The sequence below is a fragment of the Camelus bactrianus genome, chromosome 6 (assembly GCF_048773025.1).
Source record: "Camelus bactrianus isolate YW-2024 breed Bactrian camel chromosome 6, ASM4877302v1, whole genome shotgun sequence".
Taxonomy (NCBI): Eukaryota; Metazoa; Chordata; class Mammalia; order Artiodactyla; family Camelidae; genus Camelus; species Camelus bactrianus.
Genome location: NC_133544.1, coordinates 90,154,895 through 90,182,067, shown reverse-complemented (window position 1 = coordinate 90,182,067; position 27,173 = coordinate 90,154,895). Strand labels below are relative to the sequence as shown.

General features: G+C 35.9%; 1 protein-coding gene across 1 annotated transcript in view; it reads left to right on the top strand.

Moving 5' to 3' along the window:
- Positions 1-27,173, top strand: part of PIAS1 (protein inhibitor of activated STAT 1) — a 115,073-nt gene that overhangs the window by 65,110 nt on the left and 22,790 nt on the right. The window contains exons 3-7 of the mRNA XM_074366268.1: positions 7,536-7,620; positions 7,884-7,931; positions 11,472-11,562; positions 12,216-12,350; positions 19,071-19,176. Of these exons, the coding sequence (XP_074222369.1) occupies positions 7,536-7,620; positions 7,884-7,931; positions 11,472-11,562; positions 12,216-12,350; positions 19,071-19,176 (465 nt within the window). The remainder of the gene's footprint in view (positions 1-7,535; positions 7,621-7,883; positions 7,932-11,471; positions 11,563-12,215; positions 12,351-19,070; positions 19,177-27,173) is intronic.

Sequence of the window (27,173 nt, the reverse complement as noted above, 5' to 3'; positions counted from 1 at the left end):
TTTTAGCTTTCCTTTCTGCTGGTGAGGTGGAATAGCGAATATTTTTAGAGCAGTTGAAAGTACAACCACTTAGATTAGCTCAGTGTTTCTATCATCAGAATCTCGATAACCTTGTTTATTTTATGTATCTGGGTTTTACCTTCCAGTGTTTTGAGTTTATGTAAATTGCAACGTGATTCCTTTCTCTTTTTAGTCCAATTCATCTCTATGGAACAATATGTTTAAAAAAAAATGAAATTTCTAAAACCTTAACTTTCTCTCTGCACATTTTGTATACTTTAAATTATAATTCTATCCTGATTATTGTGGGCGATGCTTTTCTTTCTTACAGATGAAACATTAGTGATTAATACTTATGGGGTCAGGTCATTGAAAATCTTGTACAACAAGCCCTTAATATTCACAAGAGATACCCTCCACGGCCTTTGTAGGTATCCTTGATTATGAACTCCACTAGAACATTTCATCCTTTCTCTAAAGTGGAGCATAGAAAAAATGAAAATCTAATGACTCTAAACGAGGGTAAATGTTTTTACCCTCAACGAGAGCTACTGACAAGTATACAGCAATTTCGGCCACATTGAGAGGCTGAGTTATTACCCAAAGGATACTCATTCTACACCCCCAAAATAGATAATATTCAACTCCTATCTTAGCAAAACTTCTAATTACTGTACATTATAGAACTTCGGAGATCTTCAAGATTGGTTATGATGTTTCAAAACAGAATGGTAATTAATTCACAAATCTGAGATACATAGTTTCCTATAGCAGATATGAAAACAGAGTTCTCATATTTAAGTGTTTAAATCAGTAACCATTCATACCTGAATCTGTTGCAGTCTGGCTTTTGCTCCACATTCCACTGAAACAGGTCCAGCCAAGATCACCCGTGACTTGCTAGTTATGAAATTCACTTCTCAATTCTTATCCTAACTGACCTCTGAGCATTTAACACTGTCACTTTGAAATTCTCCTTTCCCTTGGTGTCGAGGACATCATTTCCTCATGTTTTTCTTTCTGAATATCTGGCTGTTTCTTCCTTGACTTGAGCCTGAAATGTGGTACAAGTTCCCCAAGGTTCTGTTGTTAATCCTCCCTTTCCTTCTGCCTCCCCCGCCCACCTGTGTATGTGTGTCATTTTGCTTTAATTACTATTTTTTTTAAACAACTTCATATATATGTCCTTGACATACTATAAACTGCACATATTTGAAATGTTCAGTTTAATACATTTTGACTATGTGAAATCACCACCACAGTAAAAATGGTGAACATATCCATAACTCCCCAATGTTTCCTCGTCCTTTTAATAATCCCTACCTGCTGCCCCTTCCATTCCCACCCAGCCCCTGGATTAGATGTGTTTTCTGTCACTATAGATCAGTTTGCATTTCCTTAAATTTTATATAATGGAATCATGGAGCATATACTCTCTATTAACTTTTTTGAAGGAGGTGAGGTCTGACTTCTTTTACTCAAGATTATAAGATCTATTGTAAGATTTTGTGTGTATCAGTAGTTTATTCCTTTTGATTGCTAAGTGGTGTTTAATTTTATGGTTATAACATTCTTTATTCATTTGCTCATTGATAGGCATTTGGGTTGTTTCTGGGTTTTGGCTTGTCAGAACAAAGCTGCTTTGAAAATTGGGGCTCAAATCTTTGTTATATGCTTGTATTCTTCTTGGATAAATTACTTAGGAATGGAATAATAGAGTCAAATGATAGATACAAGTTTAACTTTGTAAGCAACTGCCAAACTTTTTAAAAGCGTTGGGTCATTTTACATTCTCACCTGCAGTGTATGAATTTTCCAGTCGCTCTACATCCTTGTCAATGCTTGATATTGTCATTTTAAAGATTTTAGACATTCTAATAGGTGTGTATCTTATTGTGGTTTTAATTTGCATTTTCCACAGAGTAAGGATACTGAATATCTTTTAATATACTTTTTTGTCATCCATATATTTGTCTTCTTTGGTGAGATGTCTATTCAGATCTTTTGCCCATTTTAAATTTTGTTATATTGTTTACTTTCTTTTTAGTGACTTCTTAGAGTTCTTTGTGTATTCTGGCTACAAATCTTTTAATGGATATGTGATTTGTAAATATTTTCTCCCAGTCTGGCTTCTCGTTTCATTTTATTTTTAACAGTGTCTTTCAAAGAACATAACTTCTTAATGTTGATGAAGTCCAATTCATCGATTAAAAAAAAGAGTATGTTTTGGGGTTGTATTTAAAGGAATCTTTACCTAACCCAAAGTCACAAAGATTATCTTTTATGTGTTCTAGGTGTTTTGTAGTTACAAGTTTTACATTTAGGTCTCAGACCTATTTTATTAATCTTTTTATTGTAATAAAATATATATACTATGAATGACATTTTTAAGTGTATAATTCAGTGTATTAATTACATTCACACTGTTGTGCAATGATTACCACTGTTTCTGAATTTATATCACCCCAAACACTGACTTTGTACCCATCAAACATTAACTTCCCATTCCTCCTTCCCTCAGCCGCTACGAACCCCTAATCTATTTTGTGTCTGTATGAATTTGCCTATTCTAGATGTATAAGTGAAATGATACAGTATTTGCCCTTTTGTGTCTGTCTTATTGCACTTAGCATAGTGTTTTCAAGGTTCATCCATGTTGTATCAGAACTTCATTCTTTTTTATGGTTGAATAATATATTCCATTGTATGAACAGACCACATTTTGTTTATCCATTCATCTGTTGGTAGGCATAGGCATGTGGATTTCTTCTATCTTCTGGCTATTGTGAATAAAGATGTTATGAACATTGGAGTTCAGGCATCTGTTGGAGTCCCTGCTTTCAATTCTTTGCAGTAGTATATACCTACGAGTGGAACTGCTGGGTCTTAGTGATAATTCCATGTTTAACTTTTTTGGGAATTGCCAAATTGTTTTCCACAGCATCTACACCATTTTAATATTCTCATCATCAGTGTATGAGGGGTTCCAGTTTCTCCATGTCCTCACCAACTCTTGTTTTCTGTTTTGTTTTGTTTGTAATTATAGCCATCCTAGACATTTTGAAGTGTTCCTGGTTTTGTGTGGTATGTGGTTTTGATGTGCATTTTTTTTAATGACTAATGATATTAAGCATCTTTTCATGTGCTTATTGGCCCTTTGTATATATTTTTACCGACATATATATGAAAAACTGATCTTTGACTTAGGTGTAAAAGGCAATTTAGTTGAAAAAGAAGAGTCTTTTCAATGAATAGTGCTGGAACAACTGGATGCCCATATGCAGTGGGGTAAAATTTTCATATACCCCATAGATAGTATACAATGCAATAATTAAATATGTTAATAGGGATTGTGATTGAAAATATGTTAAGGGCAATTTTTAAAAAGCAATCTTTCAAATTATATGTATAATTTGATTGGAAAGAAATGTAAAAATGATAAGCAGTTATGATGAAGGTATCATGGATAATTCTTTTCCTGTTTTCTAAGATCCAGTATAATGCTAGGCTGCATTAATAAAAATAAACCATGTGGATCAGGGGAGCTGATTAGACCTATGTGACGAGAAGAACATGGGCTTTGGAAATGTGTAGAGCTGAGTTCCAAATCTGGTTTTACGTACCTTCTGTGAGGCCTTGACAATTACATAACTACTTTGAACCTCAGTTTCTAAATCTGAAAAAAAGAGCAGATACTTTTTCTTCATGATTGTTGTGTGGATTAACAATAGTAGTTGTTGATTAAAAAAAATACTATGCTAATCATATCACATATGGAATAATACATCAGTCAGCTTACAGGCAAATCAAAAATTTCAGTATCAGACAACTAAGATTTATTTCTCACTTATATTATTTATTAACTGCAGGTTGGCTGTGGCTCTGCTGTATGTTTTATTCACTCTAGAATCAAGGCAGACTGGAGATAAAGATGCTAAGGCCCAAGGATAGTTCTTTAAGGTCTGCTCAGAAGTGGTACACTTCCACTCATACTCCATTGATCAGGGCTACTATCAGTGGCACTGGGTCATAATCCTCCCACAGGGATGGGCCAATACAGAGAGGCAGCAGGTATTTTGGAGAAATGATACGTGCTATGACAGTGTGTGCAGTTCTGGCTGTCACTTTAAGAGTGTGATAGCCTGGGATATATCCAAAGGAGAAGGATCAGGATGGGGGAGTCATTCTGAAATCTTGCCTGGAATACAGTGGGAAGAGTTCATGGAGAGAAGGGGGCACATTAATGCTGTCTGAAATATCTGTAAATATTTGTAGAATGGCTGTGATTGGATATGCTGTATGACATCTATGGGTAGGAGTTACAGGATTATATTTTTTGATTCAGTGTAAGAACATGAGGAAGGGTGACATTAAAGGAAATTGGTACTTGTTTTAAATACTTTACTTCATTTATATTTCAAATAACCCAGTGAGGGTGTGTGTGTGTGTGTGTGTGTGTGTGTTTATGTTTAAATATTACAGAAAACAGACTGAGAATGGATAAGTACCTAAGGTCACATGGCAAGTAAATGGTAAGACCAGTTTGGAATCGAGGTCTCTGTGATCTCATCTCTTTCCACTAAACTTTGCTACTCTGTTGGGCTGCAAGCTTTCTTACAGTTACACTGTTCATCGCCAGTCATCTCCTGTCTGACAAGGTAATGGCCCCTCTTCCTCCATGGCTAAAAGGGCACAAACTATAAATGAAAAAACTGAAAGGAAAGTTGAACTCTGTCTAGAACAATGGTCTGCAAACTTCGATCATTTGTACCTCTCAGCAAAAAAATTTAGTATATACCATATATGTGTTATACATTAAACTCTTATACTAATATTGTGTATGTCATAAAACACACCAAAAATGGAAGTTTTTAAGATTGACATAAAGTTTTAGATGTCTTTGTAAAGTAGATTTTATGTAAAAGCTCAACTTTTTACACTTCCGTTTTATAAGTAGATAGGTATTTGTTCCTTTATCCCTGTGGATTGTCGTGTGTACCCATCTGAATGCATTTCCCCAACACTGGAGGTCGTTATTTTGGATGATTTGTAAGACTCCTTTTTCAATATGAAGATTCCATGAATCTGTTTGGTGTAATTTTTCTGAAAGGGATAATAATAGTTTAATTCACTTTAAAAAAAAATTTTAAATAGTCTGTTATCTAAGACCAAAAGTATAAATTCACTGGCATTCATAGCAAAATTAAACCTGAAAATCACATAGTATGAAAGACGCTTTTCCAGTTAAACAGTAATAACCCCATGAGCATTCCAGTCAACTGTCTGTAAAAGAGATGTAAATAGGCATTAGTATTAAGTAATAAACCTGGATTTTATTTGTGGCTCAAGAAACAGTCTCGTCATTTTAGTCATAACTTCTTTATTTAAATCTGCATATGTGTGTCCAAAACTTACTGTACTCATATATTCTAAAATGAATCTGAAATTTTGCCTAGAGAATGATGGGTTTTAGTACTTCAGAAATTGTTTTAGCACTCTTCTAGAATGAAGCCAATAATCTAAATCGGGCTAAGCCTACTGGACTGAAATCTTCATAGAGATATATCCTCTAAGACTCAAAGGAGTTACCTTCATTGTCTAACAGAGGAAACTTTACTTTTCTACATTCTGATTGTTGATTATCAGCCTCTTTGCAGGTTGATATTTCACAATTAAGGTAACTTTCTAGTTAGTAACTATTTCTTGGAGATAGAGTCTTTAAGAAAAAAGTCTTCCCAGATCACAAAATGCAGAAATGCAAATTTAGACTTGAAAAGATACTCCTGTATTGACATGAAATTGTAGGTCAACAGTGCCTTTTTGCATTTGTACAGATTTTTTAGCATGACATACTATAGTTTGGTGGTAGTCTTGGAGGAAGTATTGCTTGAAAGTAAGAGATGGCCAAGTTCAGGTACTTTTTCTGCACAGGTTTAAGTGGCTCACATGCTGGGAGTTCCTTGGTAGTAACTTTTAGTGATCCATTTGTTCTAGAAAATTACCCTGGAAAAATATAGTTTACATAATTTAATTTGGCTTTTTTTTTAATTGAAACATAGTTGATTTACAATGTTGTGTTAGTTTCAGAGGTATAGCATAGTGATTATTACACATATAAATACTTTTTCATATTTTTTCAATATAGGTTATTATAAGCTATTGGATATAGTTCCCTGTGTTATACAGTAGGACCTTGTTGTTTATCTATTTTGTATATAATAGTTTGTATCTGCTAATCCCAGACTCTTATTGTATCCCTTCACTCTCCTTTCACCTTTGGTAACCATAGTTTCTTTCCTATGTCTGTGAGTCTCTTTCTGTTTTATAAATAAGATCATTTGTGTCATATGATATTTATCTTTCTCTGTCTGACTTACATCACTTAGTATGATAATCTCTAGGTCCATCCATGTTGTTGCAAATGGCATTATTTCATTTTTTATGGCTGAGTAGTATTCCATTGTAGGTATATACCATAACTTCTTTATCCAGTCATCTGTTGATGGACATTTAGGTTGCTTCCATATCTTGGCTATTGTAAATAGTGCTGCTATGAACATTGGGGTGCATGTATCTTTTCAAATTAGAGTTTTCTCCAGATGTATGTCCAGGAATGGGATTGCTGGATCATATATGGTAGTTCTATTTTTAGTTTTTTAAGGAATTGCCATACTGTTTTCCATAGTGGCTGCCTAATTTGGTATTTCTTAGTTTTCAGTCTTTTGTTCATTTAACAGACATTCAGTGCTACTTTGTGCCAAGCACTGAGAAAACATCAGTGAAAAAGAGGGATATTGACCACTGATTTTTTTAAATATATATATAACATGTATTAAAAGCCAGTAGGACTGTTGCTCACAGCAGCAGCCTGCAGGCGTCCCTGGTCCACACTGACCTAGGCTTGCTTGTCTGCTCTCCTGCTCTTTTCTCTCTCCCCACCTTCACTTCCTTCCCTCCCTGCTTCTTGTTTTTCCTCTTTTGAGATCGTGACCACAGGCAAATTTTGAAGTCAAGTCATCTAAGCATAGAAGAAATTATATATGATATTTATTGTATAAAACTTGCATGATGTAGTTAGATGGGAGATGGTAAAACTCTTAATTTGCCTTAAAGACCAGATGTCATCTCGCCTGTGGAGATCTCAAGGTGTATATATTTGTTACTTAGCTGAGAAACCATGTATCTTTAAATGGGTTTGTATTATTCTGTTTTTAAACAAGTGTGCATTTTAGATGAAAATGTTTATATGATTATATATTTGGCACATTTCTTATTTTTCAGTGCCTTAGTTGACTTATCTAAACTCTGGTATCCATCCTAGTTAATTTAAAGTCATGTGAGTGGGTGCATTGTTTTATTTGCATTGTATTCTCTGTTGATGAATTTTTTTTTTTTACTTTTTTTTTAACATTTTTTATTGATTTATAATCATTTTACAATGTTGTGTCAAATTCCAGTGTTCAGCACAATTTTTCAGTTATTCATGGACATATACATTTGAAGATAATTAAAAGTATAATCCTTTTCTTCTTTAGCATCAGACAACAGTCAGCGCTTTCGAGAAACCTGCTTTGCGTTTGCATTGACGCCACAGCAAGTGCAGCAGATCAGTAGTTCCATGTAAGTTGTCTTCAAATAGAACTTGCAGTTTGACTTTTGAACCCAGTACTGTCTGTAATAAGTGACTTTTTAGAACAGTGTATTGGGTGAGTGTTAATGTCATGCAAATATTAGTATTGAAAATATATTACAGTGTTAGTTACCCTGAGAACAATTAGTATCTCTGATTAATTTGCAATGCTTTCTGGAGTAGAAGTGTCTTTGAATCAGCTTTCATGTGCATGTCTTTAAAATAATTATAGTTCTTCCTCTGTCTTTTCTAGGGATATTTCTGGGACCAAATGTGACTTCACAGTGCAGGTCCAGTTAAGGTACAGTGATGACTACAGTATATATCCAAGTTTTAAAGTTAATATTTCTTAAGGATATTAAAAATATACCCAGTTTTCAACAAGTATTGAAAGTACTGGGTTTAGATGTTTGGGGGAGGGAAAACCTTTTCCTATTATGAAATGTCCTAATTATTATCCAATTTCAGTTTTAATATAGCAAGTCATGTACCATGTATTTAACTACATTTCTCTATTTTGGTTGCCTTTGGTTGGTTTATAAGCTCCAGCTAATGATATGTTTAAATATCATAGAGGTCAGCCCTTTAAAAGCACCAAGTTTTATGAAAGCAATGACCTTATCTACATGAGTGGCAAACTGCTGTAGATAAGGAACTGGTACTTAGGTTAAGTCTACAGTGTCTCATGGGCTAACAACCAAAATAGTCTAATTTGCTTTGTCCTGTTATTTTAAATCATTAATTTAAATGCACTCTTAATTTAGATTCCATGTGAGACATCTCTTTATAGTTTTGCAAAGACAAAAAGAAAATTTTCCAACATGGTACTGCCCCATATTCAGTTTCTTTTCTTAGCCCATTTCTTCTAAGAATACCTTATGAAATCTTTTACGTTAATATGTCTCTCTCTCTCTCTCTGGCTTGTATAAACCACCTTATGCTGGATTTTTTAGTCAATGACTAGACTTGTGTCGGCCTAAGTGCCCTGCGCTGTTGTAGTTGCAGTAGTAGAAGGGGAAATACAGGACCACTGTCTGCCTCAGCCTGTTTTCTCTGTAAAGTGGGAAGGATAAGTCAGGTAGCCCAGTCTCAACAATCAAGTCCTAAGTTTTACGTACAGGTTGTAGATACACTAGGAGATCTGAAAAGAGCCTAAAGCACCATGCTTCCTGGAGCGACGTGGAAATCTCTGATCTAGGCTTAAAAATAGTGAAGACTGAGAAAGCGGAGGAGAGGTTGAGGTCTTGCTTTTTGGAAGGCACCAACAAAGGTATTTCTATGTAAAAGCTACTTTGTCTTCTGTCAGGGGCAGACCATGATCATGACTGAATAAAGGGTTAAAATATGATGCCTTCATAATTAATTATATATTGCTGTAATATTTTTTACTTCCTGCCTCAACAGTTCACATTTTGTTCATATGATATGTGATATTGTCCTTTAAAACAGTGATTTTCAAATTGTTGCCTGGAGCCACCCTTTGGGATCTACCCTCCGGCTACCATTTCACCTTCTACCCCTCCAACCCCCTTAACCCCACCATATATACACACTCTGAATCAAAGTAGTGCTTGCTTTGATCTGTTTTGCATGTTTGACTTCTGGGTTTTTATTTGAGGAAAGTTTTAAGACTAAAATAAAGCTTGAAAACTGTAGCTCTAGAACAAAAGATCTAGTTACTATCCTTACTATTAACATATGTGCATTCTTTAAATCAGCAAGAGGTATGGTTCATATTCCAAAGGAAGGTTTTTTTCCCCCTAGGATAGACCAATTCAGAGATTCTAAGGGAATTTTGATGGTTAAAAATGGCTTAGCCATTTTTATTCAAATTTATCTCCAGAAGTTGAAAAAAAGAGCCATTTTGTATTATATTTGGTAATTGTTAGGTGGTTCTTTGTGTTTTAATAAAAAAGTTTTCATCCCCGCCCTCCTCACCCTTCACAGCAATCCCATTGTATTAAGTGGGGAGCATATACCTGTCTACTATCCTTTTTTTTTTTTTTTTGAGAGTGATACAAAAGAGATTGTATTCTTCAAATCAGAACTTGCATTTTATTTTATTTTTTAACACTTTTATTGTGATATGGTTCCTATACAGTAAACTACACATATTTCAAATGTATAATTTGATGAATTTTGATAGATGTACACACCAATGACACCACCACCACAATCAAGATATCTAACATTTCCATCAATCCTCAAGAGGTGCAGTTTTTAAATTCCCAGTTTATCCCTTCCCACCCCCTTTACCATAAGTTTGTTCTCTATGTCTGTGAGTCTGTTTCTGTTTTGTAGGTAAGTTCATTTGTGTCCTTTTTTTAAGATTCCACATATAAGCAATATCATATGGCATTTTTCTATCACCTACTTACAGTTCTTTTTCTAAAACATGAAAAGAATTTGGTCAGAATTAGGGTCAGCATTTTCTCTGTTAGATTCCTAATCTGTTTTCATTTATTTGTTTCCACTCCTCACTGCCATGAACTCCTATACAGAAACTTTTTACTATTGTTTGCCTTTTTTTCTTTTTTTCCCTTTGGTTTGTTAGGGCGATTTAGAGTTTCACTTTTTACTTCGTTGAATAGGCGTCAGCTTGTCATATAAAGTATTCTTTTTCAGTAGCTTCAGGCAGCCAGGTCCATGTTTCGAATTTATCACCGCACTGGAATAATTGATTTAAGTCTTCATGACGTGCTCTTACTGTTGCCGTGTAAAGAGCTGGCCTGTAGTGGGCGGTTCTGCTGGGGTCACAGATGATCCTGAGAGCTGTGACACCTGTTTGCTGAGTATGCTTTGAGAAAATGTTTGTAGATTAGTAATTCTCTACCCTTTCATGGATCTCTAATCCCTTTGAGAATCTGATGGAAGCTATAGATTGTCTCCCCTTAAAGATGAACATAAATGTGTATCCATGAGATTTGACAGAGAAAATTGTCCCATTTTGTGGATCCTCCCACACAATAAAAGATGTTGAAAGAAGATGTTTGTGCATTAGGGTATTTCACAGAATTCAGAGGCAGCCTTCATCTTACATATAACTCAAAGGTGCTATGAACATTCTGTAAATATGGAATGAGCCTCAGCTCTATATTGGGAATAATTAAGTAATTAAGAATAGTTGTCTTAAAGAGCAAATTAATAATTTATTTCTTGATCTATGTAAGAATGAATAGAGAATTTATAACTTACGTAGCTGCCCTTGGTTTTCTCAAAAGATTATACATTTAATTTAGAAATGAATGTTTTCTAAACTAGTATTCTAAATACTTGTGGATATAATACAAATAATGTTATTCAACATCTTCAGTTCTCAGGGAATAATGGAGTACCTGGGCTTAGTGGACAGAACTTGATCCTGGGGGTGCACTGCTAGCATTTTCAGTATGTTCTGCTGAGAACTAAAACAGTGTTTTGTTTTACTGGCACATAAGTTTGAGAAATACTGTATATTTCCCTTTTAAAAAGTTACAGTGCTTGTTAGCCTAGCTCTGAGAAGTTCTATGTTAAGGGAACTTAATTTTTTGATTCAGAATTTCTTAAATTTATTCAACCACAGAGTGCCTTCCCTTCCTTCCCCCGCCCAAACATGCTTAAACAAATGATTGGAAATATTATGAAGACAACTACAGGTTGGTACTTGTGAGCACTGAAACTGTACTTTGATGGAATTATTTATTTTGAACCTGTTTAAATACATTTATTCATCATGTGAAATGTCTAGTTTTAGTAGTTTTTGATTGTTAAGTTTGACCATCTTTTAGATTAAGTATGGAGCAAAAATATTAATGAGGTCATCCTTTAATAAAGGAAATTAAACTTGTCCTTTATTGTTTAGGTTTTGTTTATCAGAAACCAGTTGTCCACAAGAAGATCACTTCCCACCCAATCTTTGTGTGAAAGTGAATACAAAACCTTGCAGCCTTCCAGTAAGTCCTAAAAACTATTTTTTAAATGCATTGCCAACATAGCTATCAAATAAGTCATCACAGCTGTTGTTAATCATAGGGGTTTTTTTCCCCTAAGAAAACATCTTTATTTTGGATATATATTCATGTGACTGAGTGAAACACTTGTACCAACTATGTACAATTAACAGCTGTGACATTAGCTGTGGAGACAGAGTCTAGGACTTGGCATTGGGTGTGGTAGATTTAGTGTTGTGCCGAATTTTGGGAAGAAGAGATGATTTCAACAAAACCTCAGATGTATTCATTTGGATCTGGAAGCTTGTGGGAGCATAGAGATTTGAAGAATGCTGGACCTTTAACAGAGGAATGGGGGTTCTTATTGTTCACCTTTAAAATATTCCTTATAGACTTATCCGAGCTCTTTAAGAATTTAGTCTAATTCTTAAATTTTAGAGATTTTTAAGTTCTATTACCAGTATTTTTTCAGGCTTACTACAATGAGACTGTAGGGTTGTTTAGAGAAATATACAAGAAACTCTTAGAAATGATTGCTTCTCTACTTTTAAACTAAAATACTCAGATTTTCTAATATGTCGTTTGTAAAGTATTTTTAAGGAATGAAAGTTGAGGTTTATGGGAATAATGTCAAATGAATTCTGTTTCATCCTTAGGGTTATCTTCCACCTACGAAAAACGGTGTGGAACCAAAGCGACCTAGCCGACCAATTAACATCACCTCCCTTGTCAGGTTGTCCACAACTGTGCCAAACACCATTGTTGTTTCTTGGACTGCAGAAATTGGAAGAGTAAGTAAATTTTTGTTTCTACCAGATTTTCGTAGTAGAAGGAAGGATTAAATTCCATGGATACCTGAGCTTATATAAATGTAAATGATATTATCAGACGAGTTGCAGAAGGATTTATTTTTGTCTCACAATAAATTTTCAGAGTGTTCCCATTTAAAAAATGGGAATGGGATCTCGCAGTATCCAGTGTTTTAGAACCTGATAACTTTCACTCAGCAATTTACCATAAATGTCTTCCTACGTTACTTCATGTGCAACTGCATGATTTTAAGTGGCTACATGATACTCCAATATGAGTGTGCCATAATTTAGCCTATTCCCTATTGTTGAGCATTTATTTGGTTGGTTGATTCCTTACTGTTTCAGAGAACATTTTGAAGACCATCCTAGTGGTTATAACTTTGCATACATAAACATGATAATTTCCTTAAATTCCCAAAAGGAATTGCTGCGTCAAAGAGCATGCAGAATTTAAAGAAATTTTGTGTACATTGGCAGATTGCCTTACCAAAAGACGTACAAATTTATTCTCTGACTTTCAGTGTTTATTCACATGCCTATTGACCGATAGCCTGTCAACAGAGTTTTATTTTCTTTAAAATCCAATACCAATTTTAATAGGTAAATAATGGTACCACATTGCTTCAATTAGTGCTCCTTTTATTTTTACTGAGATTGAACATATTTTGTTTGCGATTATTTACATTTTTAAATTATAGCAATATCTATTTCTCTGTTGCTATTTTTCTTATTTTTTATTGATTTATGAGTTCTTTATATAGTGATTTAACCCTCTTTCACATGTTGCAAATGTTTGTTTCTAGATTGTTGCCTTTTGTTTTTATTTATGTAGTTATTTAATGTGTAGAAGACTTAATTTACTGTGGAGCCAAATACTGACCAGTTCTAGCTCTTTATAGTCTTTCCCTCAGCCCCCATCATGCTTAGTCTGTCTGTGCTTCCCAATCTTACATAAATACTTGTTTATATCTTCCTCTGAACTTTTGAGGTTTCCTTGTTTTACTTTTAAATATTTAATCAGTTACGAATTTATGTGGGATGTGAAATAAAAATTTACTTAATTTTTTTAATAGCCAGTTCTGAAACCATTAACTAACTAAATGCTGATAACTCAGAAGCCACCATTATTATGTATTTGGTTTTTATTTATTCTGAACTTTTCTGTATACGTTTCTTAGCCTAGCATTCTTTTTCTGGCATAATTTCAGACTGTTTTTGATTATTACAGTTCTGTGATATGAACTCATGCCTGTTCACTAATTTGTTTGAAATTTATAGAATACTTACTATATTTCATGTACTATACTAAAAACTGGCAGTACCATAAGAAGAAAAAGAAGTCCTGACTCTTTTGGAGCCTAGGATCCAGGAGCCAGGAACCTAGTCACACACAAAACTGTGAACTTTATTATAAGTACTATCAAGGAGAGAGGTGTGTGGTGATTTTAGATTATATTAAAGGGCACTTTGAACTAGAGAAAGGGCAGGCAGGGCTTCCCTGAGGAAGTAATGGCTGAGCTAAGAGCTGAGAGAAGGGTAGAAGGGAATCAATCAGTTAGGTGAATGGTTGAGAGGAAACAATCTTCAGAATAGCCCACTGGCAGGGGTGAGTCTAGTTCTTTTTAAGAAGCTGAAAGGGAGCAACTGTGGTTAGAGCGCAGAGAATGTTGGAGAGCAGGATGCAGGATGAGGCTGGAGGTGGAAAGGGGCCAAACTGTGCAGGGCCTTGGAGGCATTGTTAATGTTAAGAATATTCTCTCTTTAAGCAGGAAGTTTTTAGGACCCTATTTCTGTTCAGAAAGGGCCACTCTTCAGAGTGTTGAACAATTTGAACACAGGCCAGAATCACACAGAGAGGTTACCTCTTACAAGCAAGCTGTTGCTGAAGTGTTAGTGAGAGAGCATATTAGCCCTGAGTGATGCCGTTGGGGATGAAGACAAGTAGGTAACTCTGTAGGATTGAGTGATAGAAGCAGGGGCTGAGACAAAGGAGATGTCAAGGATGCCTCCTTGGTTTCTGGCTTGAGTATCAAGGTAAATGATAATATTACTGATAGAGGAAACACTGGAAAAGTACAGAGTTTAGGTGTGTCTTGTTTTGTTTTGCTTTGAAGGAAGAAGCATGGGACTACAGGGAGACAATCATGAGTTCAGTTTTGGAGCTTTTAAGTGTGGGATGCCTTTGAGACATTCCGAATAGGCAGTGGGGCAGATAGGCTCAGAGGATAAGTTTGGGCTAGAGGGAAAAAATGTGAGTCATCTGCACATTGGTGGTTATCGGAGCCATAAAAGCAGGATGACATTGTTTAAGGGAAACCTATCGAGTAGGGAGAAAAGAGGGTTGAAGACGTGTTCTTGAGGAACTGTAACATTTGACGCTGGGTAGAAGAGAGTGAGCCTGCAGAGGACATGGGGAAATAGGACCAGAGAGGTGGGGCAGAATGGAGGGTGGCTATGAGAAGCCAAGGGAAACGTGCCAAGAAAGAAGCAGATTGTAAGCAGTATTGAACAGATGTTGAGACGTCAGGTATGTTGAAGTCTAAAAAAAAATACCTTTTTGATTAGAAACATAAAGGTGACTTTAGCATGAGCTGTTCTGGTGAATGTCGGGAGGAGAAGCCAGATTGTGACCAGGCGGAGGTGAGGCTGGAGTTAAGTATAAAAGTGTGACTTTGGAAAGAGAGAAGGGTGAGCTGGAGGGAAATGTGAGATATAAGTTACTTGTTTTAATGAGAATCTTAAACATGTTTAAAGGATGATGGCAGATAAATCTTGAGAGAAAGAGAAGATAATAGTGAATTGCATAGTAACTCATTGTAGCTAGGAGGGACAACCTTATTTAATAGAAGAATAAAAGGATTGGATGAGTCCATGTGATTGGTGCTGGAGAGATGAGTAAGTCCTGATCTGATGACTTCTTTTATGTCTGGGAGATAGGAAGTGAGGTAAGCCTGCTGAAAGTTTGAAAAGAAATAGGGGCCTTGAGGAGAGTGCAAGTGTTGGGAAAGTAATTACAGGAGGGAAGACAGGTTCCCCTGCATTATCTTTCTGAGAGTGTGAATGAGATTGCTTTTAAATGTGTACATTAACTTAGGGAGGATTAGTTTATTTTAATTAATTAATTAAATTTACTATTTCAATTTATTAAATTACTTAATGTCCTTATTCCAGGAACTGTATGTTTCTCCATTTGTTCAAATCCTCTTTCATGTTCCTCAGTAATTTAATAGGTCTCTTCGTATACATCTTCCATATTTTTATTGACTCCTGAGTTGTATATTATTATTACTGCTATTGTAAATAGATATTATTTCTATTATATTTTCTAAAAAATTATTTATTGTTAGTTTATTTAAAAGCTAGTTATTGTTGAATATTTACTTCACACATAAATCTATGTTGGTTCCGATAGCTTTTTAGTTGGTTTCTTGGTGTTTCCAGATAGGCAGCGTTGAATTTGAGATGTATCATTGATACATGTATCGTACAGATAATGATAATCCTAATTCTTATTCTTGTCCTATTGTGCTATCTAGAGCCTTCAGAACAATGTTAAATAATGCGAGTGCTGGTGGGCATACTTGACTTGTTCCTTATGTTAATGAGAATACTGCTGGTGCCATAACGTTAAGTATTATAATGGCCGTTAATTTTTGACAGAACTTACTTACATCAAGAATGTATTCCTATGGCATCTTTTTCACTGGATATCTTTGAGAGAAATGGATTTTGAATTTTTAAAATCCTTTGAAAATGTTTTCTTCGAATGTACCTTGTGGTTCTCCCTTTTTGTCCCCCTTTTTGAAGAGAGTGTTGCAAATGTTTTGGGTTTTTTTGTTTTTTTGTTTTTTTTTTTTTGTCTGTATGAAGAGTATAGCCTGCCAAGGAAGTGTGTAGACACCAGGGTGTTTATAGTAAGCTATGAAAGAAGTCTGAAACTGTGGGAGAGGAGGGAGATGTGGTTGCTGATACATAGTCCTACAAGAGAGGGGGGCTGTTCTTCCCTGGGAAGCCTTCCACACCTCAGAAAGAAAACATTATCTTCAATGATTTGAAGGTCTGCCTGGTGAGACCCTGATCTACAAGTTGGAGACCTTCTTTTTGAAGTAAAAGTTAGAGAGAAAATTACTCTTTTCTAAAGCCCAGAAGATAACTTATTAGATTGTTTTTTGATCACTGGTTTTAATTCAACTTGTGAAGATACTCTGAACAGTGTGTGTAATCCCTTGCTATTTTGGGGATTAATTTCTATTATTAGTTGCCACTGAGAAATGTTAGCATTATGCCTTCAAAGGAAATAAATGGAAGAGCTAGTGTTAGCTAATGCAGTGGTGGTAACCAACTTACAATATATAACTATGAAATCAACACATTGCACACCTTGAATTTACACAATGTTATATGTCAACTATAGCTCAATTTTTAAAACTGTAATATTTCAAAGAAAAAGAGCTAGTACAATGCTTGAAGGAAAAAAGTGAACTGTGTTGTAACTTCTTATCCTATCTCAGGGAATCACTGCATTTAGCACTTACTTACAGAGAAGTTACTGACACACTGGTGTAAAGGGCTGTTAATGAGCAGATCATATCTTAATAATGAAGAAACTGTCCTATGCTCTTGATAAACAATTCTGAAGACTTCCAGAAAAGCGCTAGACAAAAACATCGGTGTAATGTAATAACTTTCAGTAGTTGGAGTTAGGTAGTACTTTGAAGGGTTGGCAGAAATAATATGATATCATCTCCCTAGAAGAGATCCTATACCACTGTGAAGTTTTGGGGTGGGGGAGTTGCTGCTGAATTTCTTTCATATAATATAAAATTTAATTCCATATTGTCAGTACAAGTGCAACTGACTAACACCTGAGCTTCTTTTTGCTTTTTCTTCTACTGCTGTTTCTCTTCCCCACCCCCTTAATCTGGTTACATGTTTCAACTAGAGTGAACATACCTTTTCACTGAACTTGTAGTTGTGGTTTCTACTTGATCTCTCCTTAAAAATTTATATAAAGCCTTAGGGTAATTCCTAGTTCTGAAGATTCAAGCTGTCAGTACATAATTTCACAGTGTTAATTAGCATTTTCCAGTTTCTGTCATACTTGAAGCATTCATCAAATGAATAATAAAGGTGAATAAAGAATTTTTCCTAAAAGAAGCTTTTAAGTTTTATATTAGATTGGTATGTTGTATGCTTTAAAATTTATGCAGGTTTTAAGGTTACTTGTTCCTCATGAATTATAAAAATATATATTTTATAATTAATTATATATTTCACAATTTATTAATGAAAGTAAATTAGCTTTTTTGAGGCCTCATTTTTTTCCCCTGGAAAATGTGTAACATGTGAACACAAATAGGTTTCTGAACTCTAAATGAAAATCTGACCATCTAGAGGGTATTGTAGGATATGTTCTCTTCTTGCCAAAGAAGGAGAATACATTTTCAAAGGTGTGAAATGAACTGAAAGTTGGAATGTAGGATTTTGTTGGAATTGGCTAGGTTAGGAGGATCAAGGCAAACTATATGAGATCAAGAACTATAGAGTACTACAGTGGCCTTGGCCATTAGTCTATTGTCTTGACATCCCTACTCTTTCTTCTTGGTTTCTAGTGCCACCTTTGTCACCAAGCAGATGCAAGATCATGAGCAGATTACATGTATTTTTTAAAATTTAAATTTAAAAAATTGTGTGTGTCTCCATTTCATCAACCCTTCACTTAGAAAAATACTTACCCTGCCTGTCTCTGAAAGGCCTTCTGTGAGGTTTAAATGAAGTGGGTAGTATATAGTAAGAGTGCTTGGAAAACTGTAGCTATAAATAGAAGATGGCAGTAATCATTCTTCCTTTTTGCTTCTTTCCAAATCCTCTTGGTCTTCCTCTTGATTCTAACACCACATGGGAAGTGGGCCTTCTTATGCGGACACCTTTCCTACCGTGCGTACGCCTCAGCCCTCTTTCCTTCCTCTTGTCCAGTCATGTGCCTTTACTTTGCATTGGCTTACCTATTTCCTTTGTCCCCTTTCTCCTCCTGCCGTCGCTGGGTAGTCCCTCTTCTGGTAGTGGATATTCATCTGTTCATTTGCCAATCCAGCAGCTTCTCTTTGAAAATCTTTAAAATTCTCTCTTCTTGTAGTGATAATGGCCCAAGTAGGATCTTTTCAAGAACTAGTTAAAGGCAGAGAGAGAGATTAAGTGGTATAAATTAGGATACCAATCTGATTTGTAATTTTTAAAATAGCTACGATTTTAGATATACCAATCACCTATAAATAAACCATATTATACCTGTAAATATAGTATATGATGACTTTGACATCTTATTGGCCTTGGTTTATGTTTAGTTTTAACAGTGTCCTTTTATAGAAGTGACTGAAATTGATTGGCTTCAAGCATAGGCAGTCAGGTAGTACAGAAGCATGGCAGACCTGGCTTTAAAAGTTGCGGAATTAGGGCACGTTCTTTTACTTCTCTGCAGTTCACTTTCCTCATCCATAAAAGTAGGATTACCTCAGCAGCTTTTTAGGTTAGGATTAAATGAAACACTGTTCATGAAAACACCTAAGATAGTGCTTGGCACACAGTAGGTGTTTTAACAGGTGTTCGTTTTCTCTCCCTATCATTGTGGGATTAAAATAGATGTACCTATTTACTTACATATGTTGTTTGTTTTCTACATCTTTTTTTTTTTTTTTCCAGAACTATTCCATGGCAGTATATCTTGTAAAACAGTTGTCCTCAACAGTTCTGCTTCAGAGGTTACGAGCAAAGGGAATAAGGAATCCGGATCATTCTAGAGCTTTAAGTACGTATGATAATCTTATTTTATTTATGCAGCTGAACTATTTCGGTAAAGGTTAGAGTAGTATTTTCTCAACTCAAGAAACTTCAGGGTTTGGTTTTTAACTAGAGCTTGTCAGAGTGGTTAAAACACTGAAGACCGTGTTTTGTGAGCCAGAGTAAATCAAGACTTAAGAATAGTTTTAATATCTTTGTCATGACCTCTGTTTTATATTTGACTGATCTTAAAATTAACTTTGTAAAATCAGTACATGAATACAGATGCATATTTTACCAAAACTTGATAAAACAAATAAATGTTCAGGAATCCTAGGAGATGGGAAGGAAGTCTTGCCTATATCTCACAAGAATTATTTTATATTATCCAGGAAAAAAGTCCAAGGATATGTGATGATAACATCCTTGCAAACCAAAGTACAAAGAGAGTCAGTGGGGTGGTAGATACAATAGTCAAGTAGGTTCTGCTTTTAATTAAATATGTGGCCTTGGACAAGTCACTCTACTCCTCAGACTCTCATACTCCTCATCTATAACAAGAGATTTATACCACATGAACTCTAAAGCCCCTGCCAAGTCTAAGTTCTTAGGTATGAATAACTAGATGGTTCATTTTCTTGTGTTGAATTTGAGATAGAGGAAGGTGCAAGTTGAGTGTTCTCATCCCAGTGTTTGAGGGTTAAGGCCAGAGGTTGGCAGCCTTTCCAAGGAAGTAAACTAAGTTCTTCCTTTATTCTCTTCTTTGTGAGAGAGAGATTGTTCATGGATGGATTTGAGGGTGGGGCTGGGCACTTGGCGAACAAAGCTTCTACAGACTGGGGTTAGATAGCTTACCCTTGAAGGATTCTTGATTTGAATTGATTAACGAAGCCCCACTATCAGGTTTGTAGTCAGGAACATGCAACTGAAGTAGTTCAGGCCATCTTTTGTCTCACTTGCCTTTGTGGCATAGCTTTTATCTTTTTTTCCTAAACTATTTCTATGCCAAAGTAAAAGATTCCACTACCTCTGAATATCAGTATACCCTCAAGAGTTCATTGAAGGGGTTTCTGTATTAAAAGAACCCTTTTAAAAATGCAAATATTCTGAGTCAAGAGGGGCACACTGGCGGCTAATGCCTGTGTAGGCATTCCTTGACAGTGGATCACTGGAATGGCAGCACTGGTTTGGGGTCCGGGGTAGTGGAAGCACCATGTTATATTTAATCATCATCATCAGAAGAAGAAGGAGGCACACTGTCTTGGCTCAAGCTGTGAACTCTTCCCCACTGGTAGCCGCAGCACCATCTGGAGGGACAGTGGGCTGGTGAGCCTAGAGGTATTTTGTTTTATGGAAGGAACCGCTGTTAGCCACTGTGAAGCAGCAGAAGCGGCTTCATTCGCAGCCTGTTGATTTCATCTCTAATACAGGGCTGGAGGTGGAGAGTAGTGGAGACTGGGGAGGATTTTTGCAGCACTGTGTGTCTTACCTTCCTTACTGGCCTGGGGTACCGACAAAAACACCAATTTGGATCCTACTACCAGTAAAACATTCGTTGTCATTGACTAAAGAACACATTTTCTGCCTTTATGTTATCACTAAAGAAAACTTTCCCAACAAATTAATTTTGTAATTAAAAGAAGGTGTGAAACAACTTGACAGAAGAAAATGGTGGGTTCCTCAGATATTTTTCAAGAGTCAAATTATCTACAAATTTGTTCATTGTGAGTCATTCTTAGTCTTATCAATAGATTCTTCTGGCAGTGTTTTATTAACTAAAACAGGCACTATTCTTGATATTAAAGTCGATAGTATTTATACTTTTCACAGAGAAATTCATTCTCTGATTCATTTGATTTAGTAGATTTTTGTATTGTGGTTTCCATATTTGTGCAGAGTTGGCCTCTCACAACTGTCACAAAACAGTCCTTTACTAACTGTTGGTCAAGTTCCTACCTCCTTACCCTCTTCCCTTCAGCAGTCACTTTAAACCTTGGCCATACTTTACTCAAACAGCACACTGACAGTACAAGACAATTGGGGCTACAAGATGTGAATTCTCTAAACTGCCCATTTCTTCCTCAATCTTAATGTCACCATAACCAATTTTCAACTTAACCTTCATTTGTACCCAACGTACTTACTTACTCTCTTCAATCTCAGGAGGAAGTGTCCCCTTTTTTGGCCAAAGTTAATCTTTTATTCATTTATTCTTCTCATTCAAAAAATTGTACTAAGAGTCTACTGTGTTCCAGGCACAGGAGAATATAGCATGAAACAAAACACACACTGTGTCTGCATCCATCAGAAGGTTGTAGTCTGGTGGGAAAGACAGAATTAAATGATTGCACAAGTCATTAGTGAATTACGGTTGTGACATGTGTCTTAAAGAAGAAAGACAGGGAACTCTGGAGGTAACATCAGGAGAACATAGTCCTCTGGTGTTGTGATGTTTGAGACAAGACTATAAGGATGAGACAGAGTTAAGCCCCAACATGGGAGGAAATAATGCCAAGAAACACGGCCAGTGGAGTTAAGAGTGGAGAGAACAGAGGAGGAAAGTGGCCAGAGAGATAGCCATGGGGTGAGTTCATATGGGTCATATAAAGGCAGATGATAGAAAACCTGTAAAGGATTTTTAAACAAAGTGGTATGATCACATGTGGTCAATGAAAAGATCACTTAGAAGACAGAATTGAAGGGGAGCTAGGCTGATAAAGTGTGACCAGTTAGGAACCTGTTGTACAGATAAGAGATGAGTATGTCTCATGCAACGGTGACGATGACGGAAACAGAAGTTGATGGTTTGAGAAGTTGTTGAAGGGGGAAAATGGTGATGGATTACATGTGGGGAGTGAAGAAAAAGAAGTGAAGGAGGAGTTCTAGGCTTCTTACTTAAGCACTGGGTTGCTTATCAGGGCCATTTGCTGAAGTGGAGAGCAGTGCTGTAAAGATTGCATTGCAAGATCAGAGTGCACTCTTGGCCTTTCAGTATTTGAGAGGTCTATGGGGCATCCAGGTAGAGATGCTCAGAAGCAGTTACTATTTTCAGTTCCTTCCACTCTATAGGCTCTTTCTGTCGATCTTGCTTGTCAAGCCTTTTTCATCCTTTAAAAAATACAAAAACAAGCTGCTCTCTAGATAGAGCTCTGTGTTCCTCCTGTTGTCTTCATCCTGGTTTCTTCAAAGAGCAGTCTACACATCCCTTTCTACCTCCTCGCTGAAACCCATTGAACTTTTAACTCCCATCATTCCACTGAAACTACTCTTGCGGATGTCATAAGTGACAGTCTGCCAGATTTAAACTTTGTCCTTTCAGCTTTCATCTTAAATATTTTTGCTGCGTTTCATACCAGAAACTTTCTCCTTGAAATTCTCTTCTCTGTGTCTTCTCAATCACTTGCCTTCAGTGAATTCTCTTAAGAGAAACATCCTAAATGTTTTCCCTGGGTTTTCATCTTTGGTCCACTTCTCTGCATACTTTCTCTAGAGATAATCACATTCACTCTTGTGGTTTAAATTAGCACCAACTCAAATTTTTTTTAAAAAGAATTAGCACCAACTCTCAAATACATATTTTCATTCCAGACCTTCCCCTGAATTTCGCGTGTAGATACACATAGCTGTCTTCACTGAAACGTGCCACTGGTTCTTCAAATTCAAGTAATTAAAACTGAACTCAGCAAGTTCTGTCAGACATACACCCTAAATATTTCTCAAATCTGTCGAGAGTTCTCTCTCTCCCTACCGTCTTTGCCCTCATGTAGCTCTCGTTTCTTGCCTTTATTTTTAAAACCTATTCTTAAATAATACATTCCTCTCCTTTCTTGGCTCACCTCTTCATACCTCCCTTCTGGCAGCAGTCTGAGTGATTAATACAGATCTGATCTTACTGTTCCTTTGCAAATCCATGGCTTCCTAACACCTATGGAGTCAAAACCCCAGCTTTGTTAGCATGACATCTGTGTCCAGCTTTCCATGATGTAGCACCTGCTTAGTACTTTCTTGTGTCATCTGCATTCACTCTTCTTCTCATTCTTTGTATCCCAAAGATAATGTTTTTTTCCTCTTCTCACTGCTTTGCAAGTATTAGCCAGTATTGTTCTCTGTGCCTCGGAACTTCTCTGGTGCCTCTCTGTCTAACTCTAGTTACCCTTCATGTTTCACTTTTTCCAGGAGGCACCTCCAGAACCCCCAAGAGTAGCAGCGTTGACTTCCAGCTAGTTTCTGTCAGAGTACATTCAAGATGATGTCACCAAGTGTCTGCTCTCTACTAGACTGAGTTCCTTTGGGCAGGAATTTAATCTTACCTTTCTTTGAATTCCTAGCGCTTAGTGCAGTGCCTGGCACATAGTAGATCCTCAGACTTTTGTGAAATAAACTGATGAAAAGAGGTCTTGGAGAGGAGAGGGTACAGCTCAAGTGGTAGAGCGCATGCTGAGCGTGCACGAGGTCCTGGGTTCAATCCCCAGTACCTCCATTGAAAAAAACTAAAATAAATGAATAAACCTAATTACCTCCCCCTTGCAAAAAAAAAAAAAAAGAGAGAGAGAGATCTTGAGTTAAAGATCGGATCTCTGTGCCTCTGTTTTCTTGCTTATAAAATGAAGTATTGGATTTAATGTATTCAATTATTTCCCAGCCTTAAAATTTTTTAAGATAGAAATTATTTTTAAAAAAACCTAGAATGGCACTGTCTAATAGAACAATCTGTGATGATGGAAGTGTTCTGTATCTGCACTGTCCCATGTGGTAGCCACCAGCAAACTGTGTCTATTGAGCATTTGAAATGTGGTAGTGCAAACAAGGACCTGAATTTTAAATTTCATTAAATTTAAATATAGCCACTTAGGACTAGTGGCTACCTCTCATAGCACATGACAGTAGGGATTAAAAAAGATTAATTTTGAATGTGACTAACTTTAACTTTATTAAAGGTCATATAGTACAATACTGTAATCGCTGCAGCTCACAGCGACACGAGGAGACTTACCACGTGGTGGTTGATGGAGCAGGGTGAATACTGACTCTGGTTTTTATTTTTCACTCCCTTGCCCACAAAGGATAAGTACTTTACTTACTTTGTTTTTCCTCCATACTTTCTTGTGAAATTTAACGTAGTGATTTCCACCCACTGTCTATCTTTCTTCCTTTATTTTGGTTATGTTTATTGAGGTATAGTTTACAAGCAGTAAAAATTCACCTTTTTAAGTGTACAGTTTGGTGAGTTTGACATGCCACAGTTAAAATGTATAACATTCTTCACCCCAGAAAGTTCCCCTGTGGCCCTTTGAGTCCAACTCGTCCCCTTACCCCCAGTTCTTATAACCATTGATGTGGTTTCTGCCTCTGTAGTTCTGCCTTTTCCAGAACATCAGACACTTGCGATCCCGCAGCAGGTAGCCTTTCGTTTCCGGCTTCTCTCCCATAGCATAATGCTTTTAGGTGCATCCGTGTAGTTGGATCATCTTCATTACTGAGTAGTGTTCCATTTGTCTGTACTGTAATTTGCTCATCCACTTATCAGTTGATGGGCATTTAGATTGCTTCTAGTTTTGCATTATCATGAGTAAAGCTGCTGACACATTTGCATTTTGCATATAGATATCGCAGTTTTGTGGACACACATTTTCATTTCTCTTGGGTAAATATTCAGGACTAGGATTGCTGGGTCACATGATAAGTGTTTGGAAACAGATTAGCAATTTCTTACTAAGTGCCTATTCCATTTTGTATTCCCACCAACGTATGAGATTTTGAGTTGTTCCCCACCCTCACTAGTGCTTGGTATTATCAGACTGCTGTGATTTTAGCTCTTCTGGTCATTGTGTAGTGACATGTAGTTGTGGTTTTAGTTTGTGTTTTTCTAATGACTGTTGGTGTTAAGCATCTTTTCCTGTGCTTACTGCCATCCTTATGGCTTCTTTGACGAAATGTCTATTCACATCTTTCCCCCATTTCTTTTATGGTCTGTTCTTTTTGTATGCTATGAAATCTTTGCCTAACCCAAGGTCACAAATATTTTTCTTCTATTTTTCTTTTAGAAGTTTTTTTTTTCAGCTGTTCAATTTAGGCCTATAATTTAATTTTTGTATATGACTCAAGGTAAGGTTAGAGGTTCACCTTCTCCCCACCCAACCCCTCTGCCCATAGATACCGAGTTGTTCCATAACGTTTGTCAAAAATACTGATTTTTCCTCCATTTAATTATGTTAGAACCTGTGTCAAAAACCAAATCACCACAGATATATGAATTAATTTCTGGACCCCATTATTTTCCATTGACCTATTTATCTATCCTGGTGCAAATAACAGTCTTAATTACTAAAGCTTGATAGTAATTCTTGAAATTAAGTAGTTCTCCAACTTTTTAAGAGTTGTTTTGACTAAGTCAAACAATTTTAAGTATAATATATAAAAAGATAATACATAGTGATCAAGTAAGGTTTATTCCAGGAATATCAGGTTGATACAACATTCAAAAATCAAGCAGTACAATTTACCTCAGCAAACTAAAAAAGAAAAAATCATCAGACCGCCTCCATAGATGCAGAAAAAGCATTTGGTCAAATTCAATATCCATTCATGATAAAACTGAGCAGAATAGAGAGAAGGGAACTGCTTCAATGTAGTAAAGGGTATTTACAAAAAGCCTTCAGCTAATATCATAGTTAATGGTAAAAAATTTGAATGTTTCACCCCTAAGATCGGGCATAAGGCAAGAATATCTGCTCTTAATACCTCTATTCAGCATTGCCCTTGAGGTCCTGGCCAGCACAGTATGCAAGGGAAAAAAAGAAGCATATGCATTAGAAATGAATAAATAATTATTGTCTTTATTTGAAGATGACCTCACTGTGTAGGAAAAAACCCCAAAAAGCTACTAGAGCTAATATGTGAATTTAGCAAGGTTGCAGAATACAAGGTCACTTTGTAAAAATTGTATTTCTACTAGCTGTAAACAATTGGAGATTGAAATTCAAAAAATAAGAATTTCCTATAACATCCAAAAGCATGAAATACTTACGGCTATATTACACAAAATATGTGCAAGATTTGCATGCTGAAAACTATAAAACATTGATGAGAGGAATTAAAATAAGATCTGAATAATGGAGAGATATATCATGTTAATGGATCAGAATACTCATTGTGATTGATCTATAGATTGAATTCAATCCATCAAGATCGTGATGTATTAAAAGTATTGCCTAAGATGGAGTCTGTGATGGCAAAGGTAAAAGGCAAAGCTCTTTAAATAGAAATTGACAAGCTGATTCTAAAATAATTTCACAAAATTCATCTCTGAAAGAAAGTGAACATACAAGTCACATTTTAAGTCGCAGTAACTAACAGTTTTTGAGTATAATGTTAGGTTATTTAAAAGCATTTTATTTGTATTAACTTCATTTGCTCCTTAAAACAATGCTATTTTGAGGTTCACTTATTGTTCCCATTTACAAGATGATGAAACTGAGGCACAGAAATGTTAAATGACTAAGTCTGAATTCTAACCTAGACTGGCTCTAGATCCTATATTCTGGACCACTACCTCAGGTTGCCTTTCCTGTTTCAGTTTCTTTTCAGAATACTGACACTAAACTTTGTTTTCCATGAAGCTCATATTATGATCTATGGAATTGCTTCATTTAAGTGGAAGTTTAAGTAGACAAAACCTAGAGTCAGTTACTTTTCCCATTGCTGTGTGTATGGTGGGTGTTAGAAGGGTGGTTGATGAAGACATGCAGAATGGTTAGTAATCACATTAGAATTCTACCTCTGCGCTTGTTTTGTATGGCAATTATTTGTTACCTTTAAAAAGATACTATTCATTAAATGTATCTTCATAAGAAAGGAGTGACTAAGATTGGGTCTATAATGGCAAAGGCATACTTTTCATAATTTACATACAGTATTAATTAACATAAGTGATGTGATAACTATATTTTCCAAACTAAAACCCAGGGATTGTATGCCTTTTTAGATATGATAAACAGTCTCTATGTAGACTTTAAAATTCTGGAG